The sequence below is a fragment of the Puma concolor genome, chromosome E4 (genome assembly GCF_028749965.1).
Source record: "Puma concolor isolate L17-30 chromosome E4, mPumCon1.1.hap2, whole genome shotgun sequence".
In the NCBI taxonomy this organism is placed as follows: Eukaryota; Metazoa; Chordata; class Mammalia; order Carnivora; family Felidae; genus Puma; species Puma concolor.
The window spans coordinates 63,086,214-63,107,624 of NC_141683.1; the positions used below are offsets into that span (position 1 = coordinate 63,086,214).

Consider the following 21,411-nt stretch of genomic DNA (forward strand, 5'->3'; position numbering starts at 1 on the left):
CTCCTAAAAGAAAAAGTAGGCAGTAATCTCTTGGACATCAGCCTTAGCAACATAGTTACAGATATTTCTACTCAGGCAAGGGAAACAAAAGCAAAAATAAACTATTGTGACTATGCCAAAATAAAAAGCTTCTGCACAGTGAAGGAAACCAACAACAAAATGGAAAGGCAACCTACTGGGTCGGAGAAGATATATGTAAATTACATATCTGATATGGGGTTAATGTCCAAAATATATGAAGAACTTACACAACTCAACACCAAAAAAATGAATGATCCAATTAAAAACTGGGCAGAAGACATGAACAGACATCTTTCCAAAGAAAGATTACAGATTGCCAAGAGACACATGAAAAGATGTCTTGTCACTCATCATGAAGGAAATGCAAATCAAAACCACAAGTGAGATACCTCTCACTTCATACCTGTGAGAATAGTTAGCATCAAAAAGATAAGTGTTGGTGAGGATATAGAGAAAAGAGAACCCTCATGCACTGTTGGTGGGAATGTAAACTGGTACAGCCACTGCAGAAAACACTACGGAGCTTCCTCAAAAAACTCAAAATAATTGGGGCACCTGGGTGGCTCAGTCGGTTAAGCGTCCAACTTCAGCTCAGGTCATGATCTCGTGGTTCGTGGGTTCAAGCCCTGTGTCAGGCTCTGTGTGACAGCTCAAAGCCTGAAGCCTGCTTCAGGGTCTGTCTCCCTCTCTCTCTGCCCCTCCCCTACTCGTGCGTGTGTGCACTCTATCTCAATAATAAACATTTTTTTTTTTAATTAAAAAAATTAAAAATAGAAATACCATATGGGACTCCTGGGTGGTTCAATTGGTTGAGTGTATGACTCTTGATTTCAGCTCAGGTCATGATCCCAGCATCATAGGATTGAGCCCTGCAGTGGGTTCCATGCTAAGCATGGGGCCTGTTTGGAATTCTCTCTTTCTTTCCCTCTGCCCCTTTCCCCCCCTCGTGCTCTCTCTCTCTAGAAAAAAAATTTTTAATTAAAAATATTTTTTTTAATAAAAAGAAATACCATGTAATTCAGAAATTCCATTCCTGGATATCTACTCAAAGAAAATGAAAACACTAGTTCAAAAAGATATATGCACCCCTGTGTTTATTGCAGGATTAATTACAATAGCCAAGATCTGGAAGCAGCCCAAGTGTCCACAGATACATGAACACATAAAGAAGATGTGGTACATACAGAATACTACTGAGCCACAAAAAAGAATGAGATCTTCCCATTTGCAACAACATGGATGGACCTAGACCGTATAATGCTAAATGCCATATATCAGATAAAGACAAATACAACATGATTTTACTCATCTGTGGAATTTAAGAAACAAAACAAAGGAAAAAAAGAGACAAAAAACCAGACTCTTAAATACAGACAACGCTGCTGATTGCCAGAGGGGTGGTGGGGGGAGGGGAGAGTAGGCAAAATAGACGAAGGGAATTAAGAGGTACAAACTTCTAGTTATAAAATAAATAAGTCAAAGAGATGAAACATAAAGCATTGGGAATAGTCAATAAATATTACAATAACACTGCACGGTGACTACATTTATCATGGTGAGCAATGAGTAATGTATAGAATTGTAAAATCACTATGTTGTACACCTTAAACTAATATGACATTGTCAACTATACTTCAATAATAAATAAATAAATGAGCTGTGCAAGGGCCCTGCCTTGAGTCATCTCATTAGCATAAAAGGCACAGTGGAAAGGAGCTCCTTATAAACAACACGCAATACTTCTAGCGCTTAGGAAACCCCAAGGGTTTTAGGAGCTCTGTGCAAGGAACCAGAGACAAAAACTGAATTCTATTACTATACACACAGGATCATTACTATAGAGAAGATTCATAAGGTTATTATTCACGAGGCTTACTATTACTGCTCCCAAGGTTATTATACACAAGGGTTCAGAGTCCCAGCTTCTTGGGTAGCCCTCAAGCTAAGAATAAATCATGACTTAGGGCACAGGCACACTGGTAACACTCTTACCCAATGCCCCTCCCACAGCTGGCACAAAGAAGGGCACTGAAGAAAGTCTTACTGTCATCTCCCAGTGGGCAGAAGCTGGAGCAGTGAAGATTTTTGAGCCTCCCGCCACCCCAAGCTCAGAGACTGATGCTTGTAATCCTTGTAATTCACTCATCCTGAGGACCAATCCTCCTCCCTGCTCTGTAAGAATCAGGTAGCTTATGAACATCTATACAAGCGCTTACTGTAGGCCAGATACCATTCTAAGCTCTTTGCCAATATTCACTCATTTAATAATTCCCAATTCCCCTTGAAGGTGGGTATGAAACTGGGCAACAGAGATGTTAAGCAACTTGTTCAAGGTCACCCATCAAATCTGATTCCATGCTCTGACAACTAGGCTACCGTAGAAGCTCCCAGACAGAAGCTCCCAGACTCGTTACTTGATACAAGGTGCTATCCTGGAGGGGTACTACCTCTTTCTTCATTTTAAAAAGGAAAGTCTCTTGGGGAGCCTGGCTGGCTCAGTCGGTTAAGCATCCAACTTTGGCTTAGGTCATGATTTCACAGTTCTTGAGTTCGAGCCCCGCATCGGGCTCTGCGCTGACAGCTCAGAGCCTGGAGCCTGCTTTGGAGTCTGTGTCTCCCTCTCTCTCTGCCCCTCCCCCACTCATGCTTTGTCTTTCTCTCTCTCAAAAATAAACATTAAAAAAAATTTTGAAACAAAAAAATAAAATAAAAAGGAAAGACTCTTTAAAATTGGACTGGTTTCTCCCCTCCTCATTTTTTTTTGTTTACTTTTTTTTTTTTTTTTGCATTTTAGGGGAGCTTAAATTATCATTTAGGCCATGGATTGCAAAATAGTGAGGAGGACTGCAAGGTTTGAAGTATTCTTGGTTATGGAGTCTGACACTAACAAGAAACTTTTAAAAAGGCCCCCAAATTCCCCTCCAGATGCACTAAGTGTGTGGGGGCCACTGGAGCAATCTCCAGGCAGAGACGGTGTGGTGGTATTTATGGTTGCTTGCACACTAGCAGCAGCAGGCTAAGAGAGTAGCTTCAGGACAAGTGCATGGAAAGAGGATGTGTAATGCTGGCCTCAGCAGGTGCATCATCATTCCTATTTGGACCGACGTCAGCTCTTCTCAGACACTCTCCCCACGGTCTGTGTGCGGTGGGAGTTGGGCCAGACAACCTGTCCCCTGGACCCAGCTGCTTGAATCAGGGTCCACACTGGGAGGGGGTTTGGGAGTGCGCCTTGGGAAGCTCACAAACATCTCATCATTGAGTCGATGCTGCTATCTGGGAGAGGATCCAGTGAGGAACAGTTTTATGTACAAATGTGTTAACGAATGAGCTCTGAGAGGACTCTTCAGAGATACACAGGAGAATGGAGCAGACATTGTGAGGCAGAGATGAGGCCAAAAAGGGAGAGAAAAACAAAGAAGCCACCAGATTTCTCTCTAAAATCAGGTCCAGCATCATGGGAAACATGGCTGTACTTCCTGCTGGGGTTTCAGGAAGCCCTCATCGCTCATCACAAATTCTTCTTTAACTGAAGTCAGCTTATGTTTCCATATCTTGGATACAAACAAAAACAAAAACAACCATGATTAAGAATCTAACCTATAACATGCATAAGTTTATGATTTCAACAAACAGTCAAAGTCTTGATGGTAGTATATTGCAAGGGATATTAAGAATTATCTCTCTCCATTCCAACTTCCCACATCACAGGAATTCATTCAAACTGGAAAATAGTATCCACCCACTTTATGGAAGTCCCTTGTATAAGCCAATGATATCTTTCCTTTGATCTTTAAAGGCATCAAGAGACACAGAATCAATGCAAAGTCATTTGGGGTCACTAAGAACAAATCCTCCCTACTTTTGAGCTCTTTAAGAAAACTCAAGGACATTCTCCCAAACTTGTACATCCTGCCTCATGCCATGATGGTTCTTAACTAGTCAGAACCCTATGATCTTGGGAAATTTTTGGAATTTTGTTGGAAATTCCTTACCACTCATGGAAGCAGTGGGAATAAGTTTAGAAGGGGAGTCTGTGTGCTGTCCTGCTTTCTGTGATTTTCCTATATCCTCGTTAAGTTGATAGTCATTTGCCAACTTTCAGAATTTAACCAACAATACCTATTTAAAGACCTCCACTTCATTCAAAGACTAATTTATAGCCAGCACCCTCACGCTCCAACATGATGCTCTTATCAGCCTGTTCATTTCCTTCATAGCTCTTATCTCTATATGTAAAGTTCTGGTTCATTTCTTTACATGTTTATTGTTTATCTCCCTTATTAGAACCTAAAAAGGAACTAGGGATCTTAACTGCTTTGGTCACCATCGTATCCCCAATACCTAGTACAGGGCAAAAAAACCTGGTAGGAACTTGATAAAATCAGGTTAACTCATAGCTAATTGTTCTTAAAAATAGACCAAAATGTAGAAAGGCTCAAATACAGGCAAAGTGCCATTTCCTGCTCATTCAGAGTCCAGATCAGCTGCATGTGGGGAATGGGAAAGGGCCTGTGCTTAACAAGGTCTTCCTGAGCCCCGGGTTGATGGTATCTCTCCCATCTTCAGCAGGTGGCTTCCTAGAACCCTGGACATTAACATGCAGACAGCAGAACGGGAATAACACAGGGAGGCGCCAGCGTGGGAAGCTTTCACGGGCAGGATTGGAAATGACTCTCTTCGCTTTTGCCCACGTGCTATTGGCTGGGTACTCACGTGGCCACGCTTACCAGCTGGGAAGGCAGGGAAAGGGACTCAGCTGTGTTCTCAAAAGAATCCACAAGGATTGAAAGAGAAATGGGTAGAAGAAGTGACAAGCAGTGAAAAGTGCTCCATTCATCAAGGTTCATCATTGGAGTCTGGGAGACTCCAATTCACTAGTAGGTCTTGACTACCTCCTCGGTGCTCCCCAGTTTGGGGAGTTTTTGTTATTTATTTCAAGCTTTTATTTATTTTTTTTTAATTTTTTTTTAACGTTTATTTATTTTTTTGAGACAGAGAGAGACAGAGCATGAACAGGGGAGGGGCAGAGAGAGAGGGAGACACAGAATCGGAAGCAGGCTCCAGGCTCCGAGCTGTCAGCACAGAGCCCGACGCGGGGCTCGAACTCACAGACCGTGAGATCATGACCTGAGCCGAAGTCGGACGCTTAACCGACCGAGCCACCTAGGCGCCCCTATTTCAAGCTTTTAAATATCACTGTGCGTAACGACTGAACACACTAAATACTTAGGTAAATGGGGACCATTCTCAGATGTGCAGTTCTCAGCACTGCAAGCAAAAGCAGTTCCAGGATGCATTCCAATATGATACTAACTAGACAAGCCCCAATTATTCGAAGGGGGCTTTTTAAAAAAGGATTTTTACCTTTTAAAAATAAATACTTTTAATTCATCCCTTTTTAGGCAATAGCATGATTTTGAGTCACCCTGGTGGAAGGAAATAAAGCCTGGTTGTACCAAGCATCCAGACGCTTCAAAATAGGTCACTGGTCTCAAGAACTGACCCAGCCAATTCTGTTGTTCGACGTGGGTAGGCAGGAATGAGATTGTAACACCCCAGGTGGGGCAGGCTGTGCCCACCTGCGTGCTGTTCCTGTACGATCAGTGCCTCATAGGGAATGAGTACAGTGAGGATTATTTACCTAGGCTGATTATATAGGAAACCTGATTGGGCAGACTATAAGCCATTGGCAAAGCCTACATATTTGACCAATTATAAGGGCGAGCTGGACCCTATGAAGAGCAAAGGTGGATAAGGAGTCCTTGCCCTACAAGGTGGCCCAGCTCTCATAACTCAGAATTTAGTTACAGATTTTAGCTACAAGGGAGATGAGACATTGGCTTGCCAGACTCATCCACATGCTTCTTTTCCTCTACGTCCAGGCCTCTTCTCAATCCACAGAGCACAGAATAGGCAAAGCCCAGTGGGGTTCCAGGCCACCTCAGTACAGTGAGTCTCGCCATAAAGCAAGTCTAATGTTTCCTGGGTCTCCAAAGACATATAAAAGTTCTGTTTATCCTCTACTGTAGTCTATTAAGTCTATCCTATATTAAGTCTATTAAATGTGCAATAGCATTATGTCTTAAAAAAAGTGTACATGCCTTAATTTTAAACTATTACTGCTACAAATTATTAACCATCATCTGAGCTTTTAGCTGATTGTAATCACCGATTCCAGATCACAATAAATACCATGATAATGAGAAAGTTTGAAATATTGTGAGAATTACCAAAATGTGACACAGGACACAAAAAGAGCAAATGCTGTTGCAAAAAAATGGTGTTGACAGACTTCCTTGACACAGGTTTGCCACAAGGCTTCAATTTGTAAAAAAACAAAAACAAATCCGTAGCTGCAGAGCACAATAAAATGAAGTATGCCTGTAAATTCTTTCGGAAACGCTCCCCCATCTTTCTCCCTCCCTCTCTCTGCTTCCTTCCACTTCTCTGTCCATTACTCTACTTAACACTTTTAAAATTAGGTCATTTATTCCCTTGATGTTGTATAGTGAAATAGCAAAAGAACTGAATCGGCAATTGCTTAAACTTGAATGTGCAAAAATGCTTACTCAGTATACTATAAACAAAACTTTTGCAGGAAAACTGGAAATAACATTCATGTCCATTAAAATGATGACAGAATTACACAGCACAGAATGATGGCCACCATAAAGTAAGTAAAAAAAACCCAGAACTCAATAGCATGTTTATGAATATTTACAGATGCACACTTACTTATGAACCTGAGTGAAATATTTGTTTTTTGTTCTTTCAGTAAATATTTAATATGTCAGCCACTGTTCTAGCCACCAAGATTACGATGGGAAACATGGTTCCTATTCATGGGAGTTTACAGTCTATTGGGGAGGTAGACATTCATTGAATAATAGTATAAATAATTTAAGAGGCTCCTGGGTGGCTGAGTCGGTTAAGTGTCCACCTTCAGCTCAGGTCATAATCTCGTGGTTCGTGAGTTTGAGCCCTGCATCCGGCTCTGTGCTGACAGCTCAGAGCCTGGAGCCTGCTTCGGATTCTGTCTCCTTCCCTCTCTGTCCCTGCCCCACTCATGTTCTGTCATGTCTTTGAATTAGTGTTCTTGTCTTCTTTGGGCAAATACTTAGCAGTGCAGTTGCTGGATCGTAGGTAGTTCTATTTTTAGCTTTTTGAGGAACCTCCATACTGTCTTCCAGAGTGGCTGCACCAGTTTGCATTCCCACCAACCGTGAAAGAGGGTTCCCCTTTCTCCACATCCTGGCCAACACCTGTTGTTTCTTGTGTTGTTGATGTTAGCCATTCTGGCAGGTGTGAGGTGTTATCACATTAGAATTTTGGTTTTCATTTCCCTGATCATAAGTGATGGTGAGCATCTTTTCATGTATCTGTTGGCCATCTGGATGTCTTCCTTGGAAAAATTCATATTCATATCTTCTGCCCATTTTTTAACTGAATTTTTCTTTGGGTATTGAGTTCTATAAGTTCTTGATACATTTTGGATACTAACCCTTTATCAGATGTGTCATTTGCAAATATCTTCTCCCATTCTGTAGATTGCCTTTAGTTTTGTTAATTGTTTCCTTTGTTGTGCAGAAGCTTTTTATTTTGATGTAGTCTCAGTGGTTTATTTTTGCTTTGATTTCCCCTGCCTGGGGAGACATATCTAGAAAGAAGTTCCTATGGCTGATGTCCAAGAAGTTACTGCTTGTGTTCTCTTCTAGGATTTTTATGGTTTAAGGTCTCAAATTTAGGTCTTTAATCCATTTTCAATTTATTTTTGTGTATGGTGTAAGAAAGCGGTCCAGTTTTCCCAATATCACTTGTTGAAGAGACTTTTTCCCACTGGATATTCTTTCCTGCTTTGTAGAGAATTCATTGACCATGTAATTGTGGGTTCATTTCTGGGTGTTCTATTCTGTTCCATTAATCTATGTGTCTGTTTTTGTGCCAGTACCATACTATTTTGATCACTACAGTTTGTAATATAACCTGAAGTCTGGGATTGTGGTGTTTCCAGCTTTGCTTTTCTTTCTCAAGGTCGCTTTGGCTATTTGGGATCTTTTGTGGTTCACATTTTAATTTAAAATGCACAGTTTAGGATTGTTTGGGGGTGCCTGGGTAGCTCAGTTGATTAAGCGTCCAACTTCAGCTCAGGTCATGATCTCACAGTTCACAAGTTCGAGCCCTGCTGACAGCTCAGAGACTGGGGCCTGCTTCAGATCTGTGTCTCCCTCTCTCTCTCTGCCCCTCTTCCCGCTCATGCTCTCTCCCTTCCTCTCTGTCTCTCTGTCTCTCTCTCTCTCAAAAATAAACATTTTTTAAAAATTAGGATTGTTAGCTCTATGAAAATGCTATTGATATTTTGAAAGGGATTGCATTAAATCTGTACATTGCTTTGGGTAGTATAGACATTTGAACAATATTTCTTCAAATCCGTAAGCATGGAATGTCTTTCCATTTCTTTGTGTCATCTTCAATTTCTTTCATCAGTGATTTATAGTTTTCAGAGTGTGGGTCTTTTCACCTCTTTAGTTAGGTTTATTCCTAGGTATCTGATCGGTTTTGGTGCAATTGCAAATGGGATCAATTCCTTAATTTCTCTTTCTGCTGCTTCACTACTGATGAATAGAAATGCAACAGATTTCTGTACATTGATTTTTGTATGCTGTAACTTTACTGAATTCGTTTATCAGTTCTAGCAGGTTTTTGGTGGAGTCTTTAGGGTTTTCTATATAGAATAACATGTCATCTACAAAGAGGGAAAGTTTGACTTCTTCTTTGATGATTTGGATGCTTTTTATTTCTTTTTGTTGTCTGATGGCTAGGACTTCCAGTACTATGTTAAATAAAAGTCGTGAAAATGGACATCCCTATCTTGTTTCTGACCATAGAGAAAAACTCAGTTTTTCTCTATTTAGGATATTAGCTGTGGCTTTTCTCATATATGGCCTTAAGGTGTTGAGGTATGTTCCCTCTTAAACCTACTTTGTTGACTGTTTTTAACATGAATGGATATTGTACTTTTTCAAATGCTTTTTCTGCATCAAAATGATCAATACAGTTCTTATCCTTTCTTTCATTAATGTGATATATCACATTGATTGATTTGCAAATACTGAACCATGCTTGCAACCCAGTAATAAATCTCACTTGATTGTGGTAAATGATTTTTTTTTAATGTATTGTTTGGGTTTTGCTTGCTAGTATTTTATTGAGAATTTTTGCATCTATGTTCATCAATGGACAGATCATCTAAACAGAAAATGAACAAAGAAACAATGGCTTTGAATGACACACTAGACCAAATGGATTTAACAGATATATTCAGAACGTTCCATCCTAAAACAACAGAATATGCATTCTTTTCAAGTACACATAAAACAATTTCCAGAATAGATCACATATTAGGTCACAAAATAGGCCTCAACAAATACAAAAAGACTGAAGTCATACATGCACCTTTTCTGACCACAATATGATGAAACTGAAGTCAACCACGAGAAAAAATCTGGAAAGAGTACAAATATATGAAGGTTATACAATATGTTACTAAAAATTAACGGGTCAACCAGAAAATCAAAGAGGAAATCAACAAGTACATAGAAACAAACAAAAATGAAAACACAATGATCCAAAACCATTGGGATGCAGCAAAGGTGATTCTAAGAGGGAAGTTTATTTTCTTACTTCATGATGCCAGAAAAATCTTAAATAAATAACCTTACATGTAAAGGAACTAGAAAAACAACAACAAACAAAACCTCAAATCAGCAGAAGGAAGGAAATAACAGAGGTTAGCACAGAAATAAATGGTATAGAAACAAACAAAAAAACCCAGTAGAACAAATCACTGAAACCAGGACCTGGTTCTTTGAAAAAATTAATAAAATTGTTGAACCTCTAGGCCAGGCTTATCGAAAAGAAAAGAGAAAGGATCCAAATAAATAAAATCACAAATTAAAGAGGAGAAATAACAACCAACACCACAGAAATATAAACAATTACAAGAGAATATTATGAAAAACCACATGCCAACAAATTGGACATCTGGAAGAAATGGATAAATTCCTAGAAACATATAAACTACCAAAATTAAAACAGGAAAAAATAGAAAACTTGAACAGACTGATAACCAGCAAAGAAACTGAACCAGTGATCAAAACACTCCCAACAAACAAAAGTGTATTTGTCTTACTTAGTTTCCTGAATCAATCACATGGCAGGATCTACTTATAGATTTGGGCTCACAGCCCTGTTCTGTCTTCCCTTACGATAAAACAAGAATTTGTATTTCCTGACTTTAGACTGCAGAAGAGTATATTACTTTGACACATTTGAAAGGAATAGTAATAGAAAGCTTTGAGAAAAAAATGGGTCAGGCAGACATCATTTTCCCAGGGGACATGATTGACCATGCAAGGCAGATCGGGCATCAAACCCACCTTCCTCTGGGGCCCATGGGAACTTACATTGGTACACAGCAACTCTGCTACAGTTGAAACACCAGTAAAGTTACAGCTATATCTCAATGTGAAAGTGCTAGCAAGACTATCAAATTATTTCTGATTAGACTTATTTCTTTACAAAGACATACAGATAATTAACTTGCAGCACATTTTAATCTTTGCAATTTATAATTTATATTGCTATTAACTGTTTCTAGTACATTTAAGAGCTCAGCCTTAAACTTGAGTGTGAAGCAAGAGTGAAGGGTTTTGCCTGCCACCTATTGCTGACATTCAAAAAAAGCTCTGACTGGGACCACAGAATTCTTCCCTACTAAGGGCCCAAAGCATCACACGGACTGGTCCTTCAGGTGATACGAAAAAGTCCTGGCCAATGCCCATCATAAAACATTTCAAAGACTTACTAACAGGCATCACAGTTTGAAACAGTTCTTTTTCAAAATTGCTTACATATTTTTTGTAAATGGCATACACTCATTTTAATAAAGAACACTACTCAAATAAAGAAAAGAATGAAGAAAATTTGCAAATATCCCCCACTGTTTCGTGTGGGGAGCATAATCTGCTATATCTCCACCCATGCACAGAGATCTACTGATGTAAGCTTACAAAAATGGGATTGTTGGCTTCTTTTTAAAAACAAAAAGGAAGGAGGGCATATAAAGCTTAAAAACAAGTAAAACTTGATTTGGGGGCTATAACTCAGGATCATGGAAGGCTGGATGAAGGGGACTTCAGGGTGACTTTGATGTTCTATTCTTCAAATGAGTGCTAATTACAAGACTATGTTCATTTTGCAAAAAATGTGAGCTGTACATTTATGATTTATATACTTTTTCACTTTGGAAGTTATACTTGAGAAAAAATTCTTACTTAACCCCCCTTGATTAAGTAAATCAATACTCCAAGCAGATGATGGAAAGGGCCCGGGAGAAGAAACATACATAATCCTGGAACCAATTAAGTCCGTCTTAAAAAATTCACTCGTTACATGTCAATGCACTTTCACAGAAACTTACTAGGCAACTCCAAGTCCTAGACTGAGTAAATGGTATTCAGCTTCTTCAATGTGATTAAACAGAAGTTATAAACATAGTTTTACAAAGAATTTCTGTACTCACAAATGCGGAAGTCTTAGATGTAGCAACATATTACAAAATAGCCTGCCCTTGCTATGAGAAATACCTAAGCCGATGAGCCATACTTTCCATGAACTGATTAATCAGCCACAGTGTGTTAGAAACATTAAAATCATATAGATACAGAATAACAGTTAATTAAAAAGTGAGATTTATTAAGGATATACTGTTGTGATTTCCCCCCTTTCTATCAGAGACTTTATCCATTTCTTAAAACATTTCTATACATGCTTTACTATATTTTGATTTCACCACCAAAACCAAAATAAACACGTAACTAACCAAATAAGGAAATTAATCCAAGTACTTTTGTAAAACAAGCTATAAATCCAAACAGCAAATTTCACAATCCAAATACCCAATGCCTCCAAATATACTTGCCCTCCAGGGTGGGGACACAACCAGGGGAGCTGACTTAGGGTGTTGGGTTTTGGGAAATCTGGGCCCTTCATAGGCCCAAAAGTCCTCAGGGGTCCAGGATGTCTGGGCAGGTAATTCACACACTCAATTGCTACATCCAAAGAGTAAGATGGGAAGTAAGAGAGGAGGGACAAACACTAACAGGCATCTGGGAATGCCGATAAAAAGGGCAGAACCAAGAAAATCAGAGAGTAGGGACAGTGAAGCTGCCTATCATAAGCTCACCTGGAAGTAATGGATATATATTGGAGGATTGTAACGTTATTCCTGGGTCCACACATACAGAAGAGCATGTAAAGTTGTTGGTAAGGCTAACAACCTGAACTACTCCATTTCTCTTGCGATCCTCTGAGCATCTCCCCAGACACTTGAACCTATTTAATTTCTAGGTTATCCAGTTAATTAGTCTCTTTATTCTAGGTCTTTCATCTATCACAGTGATTTTACAATCAGGCTTGATAAGCAACAACTTCAATGGTATTTTATCCACCATCCCATATACACTTGCTCTTGTGTCTTCTCGCCATGTGGGACGTGTCCAACACCCATCGTGAATCACCTGTAACTGTGAGGCTGACCAACGGGATGCAGCTTTGCGCTTTCTTTAGCCCATCAAGTACAATTCCTTCACAGAAGACCACAGAAAGCATAAGAGAGATGATTCGTCTTCATTAAATTACTGATATGTGCAATTTTTAATGCTCTTGACATGATCTTCAAGGAGAAACTCAAAGTCAACCAACACTTTCAATTCCCTAAAACTTAGCATCAAAATACCCCCCTTCCTGACAATTAGTATCTTACCTACTCTAATTAATAAAATTATTCATACCTTTATTCTGTGTGCTTTTTTTTGTTTGTTTTGTCTTGAGGGGAGGGAGCTTCATACCCACTCATTTCCTTCCACATCTTTCCATTCATCTTACCAATGTGGCTACAAGTAATCAATTATCAGAAGATCACACTGCAGTCCTTTGTCATTTCTGGCTATATCCATACCACCTCCAAACTTCTGAAACCTGCATATGTGTATATATATATATATATATATATATATATATATATATATACACACACACATACATACATATTTTTTGTAAAGAGGTACATAGAACCTCTTCTGATCCTCTGAATCCACTTTCTCTTCAGGAACACAAAAGATCACTTAATACCATAAGCCTCCACATTTGTCCCAGAACACACTGCACTGTCACTCACTTCTAAATACCCTACTGGACTTTGGGTGAGAGACTCCTGTGGATGTCTTTTTTTTATTCACTCAACAATACACAGAACCTAGTCTATATGAGGCATGTCAGGTAATGTAGGAATGGCAGCCAGGCGACTTTTCTTCAGTTAGTAGCTTCAAGTCCCAGTCTGTGCTTTGCTTTGCTTTTCTTTTCTTTTCTTTTCTTTTCTTTTCTTTTCTTTTCTTTTCTTTTCTTTTCTTTTTTCTTTTCTTTTCTTTTCTTATGTTTATTTAACCATTTTGAAAGAAAGAGAGACCAAGCAGGGGAGGGGCAGAAAGAAAGGAGAAAGGGGAACCCAAGCAGGCTCTGCACTGTCAGCACAGAGCCTGATGTGGGGCTTGATCCCATAACCATGAGACCATAACCTGAGCTGAAATCGAGTCAGACACCCAAACCAACTGAGCCACCGGGGCCCCTCTGTGCTTTTCTTTTTCATGTTCACACCAATCAGTGGTCGGTGCAGGTGAATTTTTCATGCACATCATTTCCTACTTTGATTCTTTTCCATTTTCTCCCCGTCATCTTCATTTAAATCCTTACCATCTTGTACTTCAAAATTTCAAAACCTTCCTTGCAATTCATCGTTCCACCAAGATTCACAGCCTAATCAAACATCTGACTTTATATAAACATATTAATGTAATTATCACAATGACCCAACAGAGGTAAGAGTCATTGTTCCCATTTTGCAAATAAAAACACTAATTGTTAAAGAATTTAAAAAATTACCGCATGAATACATGGGTAACCCAGAAATTTAACTCTAGGTCTGAGTGCACTTAAACCCTCTTTCCATAACATTAGACTCTCTTCCAGACTGAGGCAACTCTTTAAGGGAAGTTGGCCAGAGTGGAACTTAAGGTAAAAATTATGGTGTTGGGGGGCACCTGGGTAGCTCAGTTGGTTAAGCATCTGCCTTCAGCTCAGATCATGATCTCACAGTTCATGAGTTCAAGCCCCACAATGGGATCACTGCTGTCAGCACAGAGCCGGTTTCAGACCTTCTCTCCCCATCTCTCTTTGCCCCTCCCCCATCCCCCACTAGCGCACGTGCACTCTCTCTCTCTCAAAAATAGACATTAAAAAAAAAAAAAAAGAATTATGGTGTTGGTATGCAAATGACAAGAAACCCAAACAGGTGACACCAAGAAAGAACAGACCTGTCTTGGAGCAGATTGGATATGAGGAGGAAAGAGAAATGTTAAAGATTATTTGAAGTTTTAGAGGCTGGGTCACTTAAGGTTGGCCTGGCTCACCTTCCTATATACCTTCACAGGTTGTAGGAAGAGGTGGTTTAAGAAGTAAGGGTCGTACAGGGTGGACCTGTTTAAGGTCATACAGGTTTAAGAAGTAAGGGTCCTAGCCTCGCACTACCTTTTACCAGCTATGTGTCCTTAGGAAAGTACTTAACCTCTCTGAACCTTACACCTCATTACAACAGTATGATTAATAATAATCTGTCTTTAAAAGCAAGGATATAAAAAAAATAAATAAAAGCAAGGATAAGGATTATTAAAGTATTAAAAACACTTGGCACATAGCACATATGTCCTCAATATTTGTAAAATATTACTTAAAAGCATTCACACATTTCCTTTGTTTTGAAATAACTTGCTTGCAATTATGTGGGGTGGATTTAATGATTTGAATTTCCTTTAAATTTGTAAATAAAATAAAAAGAAGCAATCTGAAGCCAGAGCCCACAGCAGGCTGACTTATTTGGTAAAACAGCCAGCAAGCCCTGACATGCTCCCGATTCTAATAATGAGGTCAAGGAGAGGGCTTTAAAAAAATTTTTTTTTCAACATTTATTTATTTTTGCGACAGAGAGAGACAGAGCATGAACGGGGGAGGGGCAGAGAGAGAGGGAGACACAGAATCGGAAACAGGCTCCAGGCTCTGAGCCATCAGCCCAGAGCCTGACGCGGGGCTCGAACTCCCGGACCGCGAGATCGTGACCTGGCTGAAGTCGGACGCTTAACCGACTGCGCCACCCAGGCGCCCCAAGGAGAGGGCTTTAAACACAATTGAGTGTCTCTTCTCTTGGATAAGTAAGGGAACTGATCACATCTGCATGATGAGAAACATGATTGGTTTCCTTTTCATCATGGAAGGGACTTCACGAAAATCTAACCCACAGATTCACTCCCCTTACAATCAAAGACTGGTTTTTCAACCCACTGCTCTCTGGACAGACTTCTCACTACAAGGGAAGGGGAAATATAGTCCCCTTTGCAAAAACTAGCTGGTTAGAATGTCCTCCCTACAAAACTATGACCATTTTAGTGTTTGCGGTTCAGAAAAGCTCAATTAGACGGAAGCTTTCATTTTAATGTACAACTGGGTAATTTTTCCAACTTTTTTTTTTTTTGGCAATCAAAAAAGAGGTCTACATACTTTCATTAGGTTGTGCTATTGCATTTAAGTGACTCAATCCCTGGTGGCTCCTTGTTGTCTCCCTGAATACTGTACAAGATTGTCGCTGTGCTTAAGTTTATGCCCACGCTTAAAGTGTGCTGGCAGGAACTCTATCTGCATTTCAGCCCAGTCCTTTTAATCCTTAAAGGAATGTTCTTGGGCTCATAAAGAGAAGAGAAGAATTATTATGCTTCAAGAACTCAAGCAAAACATTCCACAGCAGTAAGGAGCCCCACTTAACCCTTATGCTGGATATGTTGGCATTTACGCACCCGGCTGGTCAAGGAGAAACAGATGAGTCTTTAATGTGACTTCTCCACAGGTTAGAAGAGTTTCTAGCACAGATGCAATAATAAAGGGTAACACATATCAATAAAGGAGGGGAAAATCTGACCCTGAACTCTGCAGCTGTTTCCAGGGTCTGTTCCTAGCAATCTAGGATGGATGATGAGGGCAGGAAGTGAGATGAAATATTTTCATAAATCTGGTTCCCAGTGTCCCCTTTTCAGAGTTGTTGGAAAGGCAGACTTCTAAAAATTCCCACATCCCCTTCATCAGAACTCTCTTCATTCATCTGGATTATAAACAGAATAATCATTTCCCACACATCAGCTGTGCAGTCAGATAAATGTATTTCAGGCATTCTCTCTATACAGTAATAGGTTATATTTTCTCTTAAATGTTATATAATCTTATTATGACCACTGTCCTTCATCCCTTGACTATTAAAGAAAACGTTTAGTGGCTTCACTCTTAACACCAAATCCTCCCACCGGTCCTGCATCACGGGCACAGAAGAGGTGCACGGAGAAGCCACAGAGACCACAGCCGACCCCGACCTCAGCACACCGTCCTCCCACGAAGCCCACACCTCGTCCAAAGACCTCACACTTCCATGAAGGCATGCCTCACGCTGGCAGTGTTGGCTTTGCTAGAGTGAAATCAAATGAACTTCCTCCAAAGTCACTTACACTTTCCTTTAGAACATGGGCTCCTTTTGTCACTGTCTACATAGAATAGTTTTGAAAGGGGGAAAAAAAAACCACTCCGAAGTTTGCTCTAGTAATGGTTAATCTGCAAATGCCTCCCATCAACTAGTGACAACTCACTAGTCAGAAAAGATAGCTGTTTCATTATGAATGGGTTTGTACCCCCGCATGAAAACATCGAGAAAGCAGGCGATTCTTTCTTTCAGGCAGGCTCCTGGAAATCACAATTGCATTCAGAGGAAGAGCACATATCAGATACCACATTAATCAGGGCTCGCCTTTGAGGTCACTGTGGGACTGTCCTTCCCCGGCAGAGCCCCGCAAAGGGTCCTTATTAATTACGAGGCTCCTGACATGAAAGGAATCATTTTTCAAAAGTCAGTACCTTGGTGCCAAGGGTTTCCCTGCCCTTCTGAGTAAAAGGCTGACAGTGCCCCAGAGCTCAAGTTCAGTCTCATGCGACCGACAGCCACTGTCACCAGCAGATGCTAGGCATTCCTTCCCAGGTAACAAACTAGGTCTGCAGAAATCTTGGGAGTTTCTTACCATTGTGATCCAGTCTTCCCTCCCTGCAGAGTCCAGCAGCCAGGAGCTGTTGCTGCTGCTGTGCTGTTCCCACAGCCACGGGAGGCTTTGGAGGCAGAGAACGATTCATGTGGTACAAATGTATTGCCACCGATTACATTTCAGTCCCTCAATTGCTGGCCTGGATGCTTTGGAAATCAGCCAAACCAAGCGGGAGGAGAAAGGGCTGCAGTTTGCAATTTCAGAATTTCCCCCTAGAACCTGCTCTTAGCAATTCGGGTCTCGCATGCAGCATTTTAAGCAAATACCGAAGGCTGCTACATTCAATTAGATCTCGCTCTCTTTTCCTTTTCAACTGAGATGGTTGTGTTGCTTTGTGGGATGAAATCATAGCAGGAGCTCAAGCTGACCCAGGGGACACAGGCACTCTGCCCACGTCCACACACCTCCAACCTGACCAGAACCGCCACTCTTCCTGTCAGAGAGGAGAGCCCTGGCCAGATGGAGAGGAAGGGAGAGGGCAAGGCTGGTGAGCACCTGAGGCCACCAGGGTCGCAGCAGCTCCATCACTGGTGTGCCAAGGACCGAACACAGGACCTAAGTCTGGACTGCAGTGTTCGGTGTCACACTGTCAAATCCAAACATGTGGGAAGAAAAGTTCTTTGCTCATCAAAGGAGTCTACGAAACATATGTTATCCTGAAGAATAAGCCAGAAGCTCTTCACCTGCAGGGACTGTATCTGCCAAGGTGCTTTAAATCAAGCCAGGTCTGCTCACTCATACCAAATCACTGGGCTCTTTGTTTTCCTAGGTTTTGACAACATTTTATTGCTTAAAAATTCATCTATCTCAGAAGGATTCAACTACACAATCAAAGCTCAGGCCAGGACTCCAAAATAATAATACAGGGGCACCTGGGTGGCTCAGTCGGTTAAGTGTCCCAACTCTTGATTTCGGCTCCGGTCGTGATCTCACGGTTTGTGGGTTTGAGCCCCACATCGGGCTCTGCGCTGACAGTGTGGAGCCTGCTTGGGATTCTGTCTCTCCCTCTCTCTGCCCTTCCTCCACTCATACCGTCTCTCTCTCTCAAAAATAAATAAACATCTGGGGCGGCTGGGTAGCTCAGTCGGTTAAGCGTCCGACTTCGGCTCAGGTCATGATCTCACGGTTCGTGAGTTCAAGCCCCGCGTCAGCTCTGTGCTGACAGCTCGGAGCCTGGAGCCTGTTTCAGACTCTGTGTCTCCGTCTCTCTCTCTAACCCTCCCCCGTTCATGCGCTGTCTTTCTCTGCCTCAAAAATAAACAAACGTTAAAAAAATAAATAAATAAATAAACAAACATTTAAAATTAAATAAATAGTACACAAAAGCAAAAATTCCTATTAATTGCTCAACTGTTTATCTGCCGTTCCTTCCTCGCTTAGTATAGATTCCAGTAACGTGGTTGCCACGTCGGTTTTATTCCCTTCTATGTTCCTAATGCAGCATCTACACATTGTATAATATTTATTGCTGAATTAGTCACTTCTCCATAATTGTTGAAAACGTGAGCAGTCCCACAAACTGCTAAAATTCCTTTCACTTGCAGCCTGATGTGTTCTAGGCTGGGGTTGGGTTCCTCTCGTGACAGCCTTCCTCACACCAAAAGAAAGGTCCACACCCCCTAAGAGGTTAGGCGAGAAAGGGCAAGAATCACTTCCAGCACAGCTTGCAAAATTCAACACACGGAATAAAATTCATGCCGATGGCCAAGGGTTCTGATTTCTTAGAAAGAATTCATAGCGTTCATCAGGCCTGATCAAGAAATAGCTGTGAATCCACAGAGTCCAAGGAAACTACTCCCTTTTCACGAGGCAAGTCTTTTAAAAGAGAAAAGCAGACATAGTAGGCAAATCAGGTGCCCAGGTGAGACACCAGAGCCCGTGTCTGTGGCCAAGATGTAGCTCAGTGCTGGCAACAAAGGAGGTTCTAGATACTTACTGAATTCGTGTACACCCTTAAAGCAATGCCCTGGAACCCTGAAATGTCAGACACTTTCTCTCGAGCTAGGAGGAGCCAACACAGCCTAGTGTGGGGTCTCAGCTCATTTTGAGCCCCATTCGTGGTCCCATCTCTAGGACACTCCCCACTGCTTCAGCTGCTCCCTGCACCGTGCCCCATCACACTTGCCCTCACGTGCAATGAGGTGGCGACACTGTCTGCCGTGTGACCAGGAAACGAGCCTTGTCTCAGGGTGCCTGGGTGGCTCGGTCAGCAGAGTGTCCCCGTCCTGATTTCGGCTCAGGTCATCGAGCCCCACGTCAGGCTTCGTGCTGAGCCCTGCTTGAGATTCTCTCTCTCCCTCTGCCCCTCCCCTGCTCACACTCTGTCTTTTTCTCTCTCCCTCTCTCAACAAAATAAAATAAAAAATAAAAATTAATTTTTTAAAAAGCCTCGTCTCCTCTTTTCTGCTAGCCTCTGGAAACCCGTGCCGTGGTGTCAGCGAAGCATCTTCCTTTCCTTCTCCCTGTTCTTCAAAGTGCAAGGTCACTCCTCCCTCCATCAGGAAGACGCCCCTGACGGCTTTGCTCCATGGCTGGCGTGTGAGTCCTGCACACAGTTTGTGAGCGGTGTCCCCACCGACTGCAGATGAGACTAAGATGAGTCACCAGGGCAGTTCGGGGGCTTCATGAACGGGCCCCCTAAACTCTGCTCTCCCACCATGCCTGCAAATATTCACTACTTCTGTCCCAAAGAACCCCCTGCAGTCCCCTCAAGTCACAGTACCTGTTCCTGCTTCCTGGCCCCTGCACACATGGGGCCCACTGGGAAACTCCCTTACATCCGCATCAGAGCCCCACACAAACCTACGCAGATTTAGAAGCAGTGCTGTTTCCACCCTAAAGATGCTCATACGGTGTATCGGCATTATTTCTCCCTGAGAAGAACGAACGTCTCCTCATATAAATTGCCATCTGGCAGAAACCACAAGGGAATATGAGGAAGCCTTTCTGAATAACCGTCTGTCTGCTGACTGAATAAGGAGTCTGTCAATGTTAAGACTTGTTTGGACACTTGTGTTAATCAAAATTGTTAAGACTTCTTGGCTTGATGTTGTCAGAACTCACTGAATCACTGAATCACATCCCCCTCACTGATACCAGCCCCAGACCCCACCAGCAGGAAAGTTAGAAACTTCCGGTGAGAAGTGGGGGGGAAATTGGAATTTCCTATAAAATAGTAAATTTTTTCAGAGTGCCTGGGTGGCTCAGTCAGTTAGGTGTCTGACTCTTGATTTCAGCTCAGGTCATGATCTCACAGTTCACGGGATCTGGCCCCACATCAGGCTCTGTGCTGACAGCACGGAGCCTGCTTGAGATTCTCTCTCTCCATCTCTCTGCCCCTGCCCCCCAAATATTGTTTTTAAAAAATAGTAAATTCTTTCAATTAAAAATGTAGACATTCAGGGGTGCCTGGATAGCTTAGTCGGTTAAGCATCTGACTTCGGCTCAGGTCATGATCTCGAGGTTCATGGATTTGACCCACGTGTCGAGCTCTGTGCTGACAGCTCGGAGCCTGGAGCCTGCTTCGGATTCTGTGTCTCCCTCTCTCTCTGCCCCTCTCCTGCTTGCACTCTGTCTCTCTCTCAAAAATAAATAAACATTTAAAAAATGTAGACATCCAAAAGCCAGTCCTCTCCTCTTGCACCCCTATGGCCCCATCTTCCCACATATCCCTGAATACTGAGACATTCAAGATACACAATGTAGAGTCTCAGAGCCAGGGGTGAAAGGCCCAGTGGCAAGCTGCCTCCACCCCTTTGAACCTGAAAGGGTGCAAAAAAAAAAAAAAAAAAGGAGAAGTTCTTTTACAAATGTGTACAAATAGCTATACCAGCTCTTTTAGTGTTTTCTTATAAAAAATCCATTTTATCGTTTCAGTGAAATCTTTACTGCATCTTCAAGAGATACTTAAAATGTATATGAGGGGCGCCTGGCTAGTTCAGTTGGTGGAGCGAGTGACTCCTGATCTTGGGGTTGTGAGTTAGAGACCCACATAGGGTGTAGAGATTATTTACAAATAAAATCTTTAAAAAATAAAATGTGTATGAGAAGCCCACCAAACATGACTACCTCCCTCCAAAGAATGCTCGTGATTCATTGGTCAGTATTTAAAATGTTGGTCCTGCATGAATAGCATTTACTTGGCATT

The 21,411-nt window shown here is 41.5% G+C and overlaps 1 protein-coding gene across 3 annotated transcripts in view; it reads right to left on the reverse strand.

Annotated features, from left to right (window-relative positions):
- The window catches only part of PLD5 (phospholipase D family member 5), a 423,767-nt gene that overhangs the window by 329,753 nt on the left and 72,603 nt on the right, over positions 1 to 21,411 (reverse strand). The window contains exon 1 of one of the 3 annotated variants that reach the window (XM_086694254.1): positions 17,244 to 17,712. The exons of the other annotated variants lie outside the window; for them this stretch is intronic. Within the exon in view, the coding sequence (XP_086550380.1) occupies positions 17,244 to 17,246 (3 nt within the window). The 5' untranslated portion in view covers positions 17,247 to 17,712. Of the gene's footprint in view, positions 1 to 17,243; positions 17,713 to 21,411 lie in introns of those variants that run through there. 3 annotated transcript variants of the gene reach the window in all.